This window comes from Primulina tabacum, chromosome 1, assembly GCF_025594145.1.
Source record: "Primulina tabacum isolate GXHZ01 chromosome 1, ASM2559414v2, whole genome shotgun sequence".
NCBI lineage: Eukaryota > Viridiplantae > Streptophyta > Magnoliopsida > Lamiales > Gesneriaceae > Primulina > Primulina tabacum.
The window spans coordinates 5,736,445-5,743,588 of record NC_134550.1 but is presented as its reverse complement, the minus strand read 5'-3'; the positions used below and the strand labels follow the sequence as shown (position 1 = coordinate 5,743,588).

Here is a 7,144-nt window from a genome sequence, read left to right as displayed (position 1 = left end):
CATATGTAACCTCTAAATAAAATTGAAAAATGAAAGGATGGATTTTGCGTCACAGAAATTAAATGATATGTTACGACTATACAACAAGTATCCGTAGTATTTGATTAAGTATTTGTGTTGATGACTCGGCGAACATCACAATTTTAATTTATTGGTCCCTAAATTTCGATTCTCATAGTTTTGTATACTAGAAAAATGCACGTTCGTTGCACGTAAAAACCTAAACTGTTGAAAATATATGTACGAAATTTTGATAATATTTAAATGAATTAAAACATGAGTAATAACATTTATCAACTGAAACAAACTAAGCCATAAAAAATAAAAAATCATGACCATAGACGGTATATGAATAAGAGAAATTATCTTATCCACTCGAAACACTTTCCAATATGCTTCTTGGTTGATTTTGAGAACTCAACAACTCTTTGTCGTATTTTGTTATAATATGCATATAACTATTTTGGTATGCTCAGCAAGTATCTGATCGTCTTTAACATATATTATGTTATTTACAATCCTTATCCGGGATCTGACATGCTCATAGTTTGCTTCTTTATCACGACATTTTTTCGGTTTTCTACATTGTTTTTATCTGATAATCTTATTTTTCCGACTATCTTTTTTGTTGTTAAATGATTTTTCAGCTTTTGACAATCATCAACTATAAATCCTAATAAAAAATGCTTTTACTCGCGATAAGTTTTCACTGTGACTAAAAGTATGCATAACTTATATATTCTTCAACAACAAAATCAATGAATGGTGTTGCACCTTCTTCAAATATTGTGATATTTGTGATATCATTTTTATATATTTAGTATCAATATTATAAACATATAGCTATAAGGTTAATAAATTTTTAACAACTATTTCTCAATCATTGTGAGAAAAATACTTGAAATCTCTTCAAATGGCTATATTTTAAAATTGTGTCCTCATTTAATTTGACGCAATTCAAGAAAGTCATATTGATCGTCATTTTTTGAAAGCTTTGAAATAATGATTGCGTGCATCATGTCATAAGGATGATATAGTTTCAATCTCATTTGTTGCGTTTAGAACATAATATTGTATTATTCATTGAAACAAAACAAATTTTCTTCTATCGAGTTTATATTTTGTTTTATAATATTTTATATCTTGTGGAACGATATACAAAATTAATTATTGTATTTTAAAAATCTTGAGAAGAGATACGAATAATGTAATTAAGATATGCATATGAGATATCATTCAAATATATGTCAAAGTATTTGTCTTATTCAATATCACATCTAATAATATAACCATTTAGATTTCATGAGCATTTTATGATAGTCAAAATTAATTTGATGAAATATTGTAGAATTTTATTTGAATTTCAATAGTTGGCTAAGTGAATTTATTTGACGAGGAGTTTTCTATGCTACCATCATATATGTTATGAATTAGCTGGTTAGACACTTTGACTAAAAAAAGAGACAAAAACAATCTCGTAGTCACATCGAAATATATCGAGATAATATTGGAGGAAATAAAGTGAAACTGGCTTAATGTCTCAATAAAATGCACAAAATTGATCTATTATATTGTGTCAACAAAACTTTAGAATTGTTCTCATACCATTATAAATAGAATAAGAATTATGCACAATTTGTTTTTTAGGTATTTCTTTTTCTGAATGAAGAATTTTTTCTTTTTGAAAACTATTTTATTGAGAAATATTGACATTTTATATGACATCCATATGTCGCACAACCATGAAGTAACAACATAATCAATATATAACACTTAACGTACACATACAATTCTTCAATTTCTTTTTCATTGTGCTTCGTTTAAATTTAAATCTGAATCATTCTTGATCTTAATATTTCGCTTTAAATATGATTTAATATATATGTATATGTTTCATGTTACTTAGTTGGACTTAATTTCAAATATCTATAAAAAAAATGTGCTTGAATTATATCATACAGAAATTAGGACATAGTATATAGGACCGCGCTTGCCGCTTTACCAAAATCTATAGATAGTAGTAATGGTGCAACTCAAATCTTTTAAACCACATAGCAGCTCAAACACCACGGTTCGGCCGCTCTACCAAGCAGAGACAATTATTGCACCCAACATAGTAATACACAACATTATTTGTTTTATTTAACATGTCTTTTTTTTTCATCCACTATGTTTGTCTTAACTTTTTTGTTCAAAATTTGACGCATTTCGTAGACTATATGTATGAAAAACCAAGAAATTATATAATTTACAGAAACCATTTATTATTCTCTTCGTAGAACAGAAGACCCAAAATACGTGGCTTTGATTGGTATACTTTCATACTTATTTTTATATAAACAACAAGACACATCATATAATATCAGAAAAATCAATTATCGCCAACAATACTAACCAAAACGAATAAAAAAATCATAACACAAACAACCTCGATAAAAAAAATGATAACTCAAAGTTTAAAAATAATTTATTTAGTATAATAATAAAGAAATTGAAGTATATACGAGCAAGAAAAAGCATAAATCACTCTCAAATTAAATATTAACTCATATTATTCACAATTTGTATAAATTTTCCAATATTTTTTTCAAATAAAGAGAAGACACCTTATTAATGTCATCGTTTTATAGATATTCATTCCACTTCTTTAAAAAAACACAAATGAAAAATGGTGCCTTGAAATCATAATAAAACCATTTAGAAAAGCAGCCGTAAAAATATAATTCAAAGTCACACAATTTTTCTTAAACCATAGAAAAATATTATACTATTGACAAAATATATATAGCAACAACAAAGCATGCGTTAACTTGTGATATAATTAAAATTTAGAAATCATGCATAATCATTGAATTAGAACAAAATCGCATGCCAAAATCTACTGGATATTATATATTTTAATAATTTATCCATATTTGTCGTTCATCAGAGGACTCTTAGACCTACCAAATTTTGTAGTTCACCTATTATTTTCATAATAAATAATATTACAAAAATAATATAAACAAGAAAATAAAAACTCAAATTAAAATGCCTTCTATCAATCTAAGTAAAAAAAATTGATTAGAGAATATAATAATGTCGTAAAAAAAATTAAATATTGATTTATAGACATAAGTTTGGAAATACATTTGCCCCATATTGGGGACATCTCTTTATCTCTAGATAATTGTAAGCGAATAAAACTCTCATGTGAATTTGGTATAATCCATTCCTCCAAGTCCAGCATTTCCAATAACCGGAGCTCTGTCAATGCAACAAATGAACTTTTTCCATCGCCACACCATTCAGTACCCAGTCTTCTTACGGAATCCAATCCAACAAGTTTAAGAACCTTCAGAGCTGGAAGTTTCCCGAGGTGTGGAAGGTGTTCACATTTTTCACATCTTTCCAAAGTGATTTCACTTAGATTAATAAACGCTGGAGCAGACATCCAATTTGGGAACCTCGAACCTTGATATGACGAAATGCAGATCTGCTCTAGATTATGATGTGGTTGGATATTCTCTAGAGTCGCTTCGAAATGTTCCATGGAGATATTGTTTGCTCCACTTGCCCAAGATAAATTCAAAGATGCCAAGTTCCGCTTCGTAATCATGTTGGCGGCTTTGACGTCTTCTAGGTTTCTCACATTTTCAAGTCCTCTTATGCTCAACTTCCCTCCAAGATTTAATTCCTTCAGCTGGATGGTTTGGTGTGCCGAGTCTTCACCCACGATGAAAATGCTTAGTCTTTGCAGGGAAGTTAATTCTCCAAGTCCAGGTGGCGTGCAGATAAGTGAATCAGGCCTGTCAATTTCCACAAACCAAAGATTTTTCATGTGTTTCAAACCTTCAGGCAACTTGCGAAGATCGTGTGTAGATGTAAGTTTCAAGGTCTGAAGGTTGTGGAGACGAGTAACGGATTCCGGCAGCGTCCTGAGCTCAATGCATGACATTGAAAGGAACCTAAGATGTTCCCATTTGTCAACAAAATTCCGAAAATTCATTATCCCGCAAAATTCCAACACTCTTAAATGTTGTTGGTTTGAGATAAAGGATAACAAAAATCCTCTATGTTTAACATCATCAGCATAAAGATTCATCTGAATAAGCGAGTGCACAGTATCCACGCTCAGTAGTCGGAGCTTATCCCTTTTCTCTTTAATCATCTGAAGTGACCACGAATCACATGACAAGTGACGAACTCTAGGTGGAATTTTCTGCACATTCTCATCCACCATCCTATAAGTTTCTCGTCTCATGACCGATTCTGCCAAGTCATGCATTAAATCATGCATTTTACATCTCATTTTCCCTATCTGGTGTTTCTCGGCATCTTGCAAAAATGATCTCCGAACCAGTTCTTCAAAGATCGATCGGCCAATGAGATACAAGTCCTTTTGGCCTTCTTCGTGAAGGAAGCCGCTTGCCATCCATAGTTGTATTAGCTCGTCTTTATCCATCCAATAATCCTTGGGAAATACGCAACAATAAGAGAAACATTGCCTCATTTGTGGAGATAAATTGTCATAACTCAACATCAATACAGGAAAGATGTCGTTTCCATGATCCGGTAGATTCCATGTTTCGCTTTCTTTAACTGCCAACCATTCGCTTTCGTGGCTTTTAAATCGCATCAAGCTCCCTAGAGCCTTTATCGCCAAAGGCACACCGCCACATTTCTTCACTATCTCCTCACCAATTCTGACTAGGTTTTCGTCTTCTGTTCTACATGCAAATGCTCTTCTCTTGAATAAAGACCAAGAATCGGCATCTGATAAATAGCCAATTCGGTGTGACATGATTTCAGCTGTAGCCATCATTCGAGAAATTTTTTCATTTCGAGTTGTCACAAGTACCCCACTGCCTTTTGACCCACATCTTAACGCTTCTTTAAGAGGATCCCACAGACTTTGGTCGTCATTCCAAACATCGTCCATAACTAGTAAAAACTTCTTGCCCCTCAACTTTTCTTGAAGAAGACGCAGCAATGGATCCAACTCTGTGACACTACATCCACCTCCTTGTACAGATTCTAAAATTGCTTTAACCAGCCTCTGCAAGCTGAAATCTTCCGAGACACAGACCCAGATTCGCTGCTCAAAATGCTTCTCCACCCTTTCATCATTATAGACCAGTTGGGCGAGCGTCGTTTTACCGATTCCTCCCATTCCCCACATAGCACAGACAGAAAGATCATCTTGATCAGCCATGTCATGGAGCAGTTTCTGGACTAACGTTTCCCTCTCCTCATCTCTTCCGAAAATCTCCGATTCGTTCACCAATGAACTGGTCTGTCGGCTCTCTACAACTCCAACTTGATTGTTCATAACACCCTCCCTCAACTCGAACTTATGTCTCTCATCCGCTATATCATTTAATCTTCCCCTTATATCTCTCACTTTTCTTGCTATTTCAACACGAAATAACAACGGGTTTCTTTTCGAGAAAAACGAAGTTAGATGTCCGTGCTTACCTCTTTCGGAATTAAATCTCCGTCTGAGGCCCTTGGTAGCGATCAAGTCCAGCACGTCATCAGCATCATAGGCAACATCCTTGAGCTTTAGCAACCAATTCTGCAGCACCAAATTGTTTCTTTGCTTGACTTCAGCATCTTGGAGCACAAGTTGGATTGTGCTAAATACACTTTCAAGTCTCCTGAGATCATCCTCCAAGCCCCAAAGGAGCCCAACACCTCGCACCAATGCTTTGTTCAAGTTTCCAATTACTGTTTGCATAAGCGCCGAAACAAGTGCTTCTGCCTTATTTCAAAGCTCGAGATTTTCAGATGGCAAAAATGAAATGAAAGCAGTACAGATTGAGATCTAAAGACGACTTGTTGAAAATGTAAATTTTTTTATTAATTTTTTTAAAAATCAAGGCTCCACACGCACTTTGTTCAATTATTGAGTTTCCTATTGTTTGATGTTGATTTGTATTTAAATTTTTTTTTTTAAAACAGTCTGAGATAATTTTCTGATGAATTAAGGGCACAATGAAAATCCCAAAAAAATGATGAATACTATTGAGAAATTGAAAAATTATAACAAAACTTCTACATATGTTTTACTTATTTTATCCAAAAATATGAAATAGATTCAAAATCTTTTTTTTTAACGAAGAAATTTATGATATCATCGTCGAGTTTATTTTAATAGTAGGTCTCCTATGAGACGATTAATTTTGTTCATATTTATAATAAAATATTATTATTTTTGACATAAACAATAATCTTTTCTCATGAGTGACCCAAATAGAAAACCCGTCTTATAAAATTGAATCATAAAACCGTCTCACATTAGTTTTTGTGTTATTTTAAATACATAATTCCAACCTACTGTACATACATGAATTTGATTTTTTTTTATGCTTACAATTTGTTGCGCCTTTTCAGCAATTATTATCTTTTTTTATCTTAAAAGTCTTGTAATGTTCATATTATATTAAAAGAATAATAATAAAGTAAAACAGATAAGTCTTCACCAAGTCCTCTTTATTGTATTAAATAAATATTGATTAGTTATACCACATTATATATATTTGCGTTGTTTGATAGTCAATATAATATTTCATTTTGAAATGCTTAATGTTATAACTATTTAAAAATAATTTGTAACAATCGATTTAAATATGATTTCAAGCTTAGGACAATATTTCAAAAAAGGGAAAGTGTTTTTTTCCTTTTCCAGCATCTTGTTTTTTAAGCTTACTGGCTTTTCAAATTTTGGTTTTGATGCAATTATTTTTAAATTTTGATTAATTTGGTTAATCTACTATCAGTGTAGAACCCGTAAATCAGACTACGTATAAGCCATGCATAATTTCTAGTATTTAAATTAAAATAATTTTTATTGCATGAGTATTTAATTATTTTTCTTTGAATTTAATTATTTTATGTAGTAGTTTAGTTGCTATCTTTTCAGTTAATTAAGTGGGGCCGGACTGAAATTGGAGTTTGGATATAAAATTTAATATTAAGAAAACATTCCTAGAATTTATTTAAGATAAATAATAAGTTGATTTAATGTAAAAGAATGGTTAAGGAATTATTTAAATAATTTGAGAAGAGTAGTAAATAAAGTTCAATAATCAACTTCTTAATTCACTAAAATATTTAATGGATAGATAAAACACTAGAGATTTAAAATTCAATAATTAAGAAA

General features: G+C 31.5%; 1 protein-coding gene across 1 annotated transcript; it reads right to left on the bottom strand.

The window, feature by feature from the left end:
• Positions 1-3,025: 3,025 nt before the first annotated feature.
• LOC142537239 (disease resistance protein RGA2-like) lies at positions 3,026-5,804 on the bottom strand. Its single transcript, XM_075642793.1, has one exon. The coding sequence runs from the start codon at positions 5,717-5,719 to the stop codon at positions 3,041-3,043; it is 2,679 nt and encodes an 892-aa protein (XP_075498908.1). The 5' UTR covers positions 5,720-5,804; the 3' UTR covers positions 3,026-3,040.
• Positions 5,805-7,144: the final 1,340 nt, after the last annotated feature.

Coding starts and splice junctions, on each gene's coding strand:
- LOC142537239 (XM_075642793.1), bottom strand. CDS start 5,719: ATGCAAACAGTAATTGGAAACTTGAACAAAGCATTGGTGCGAGGTGTT.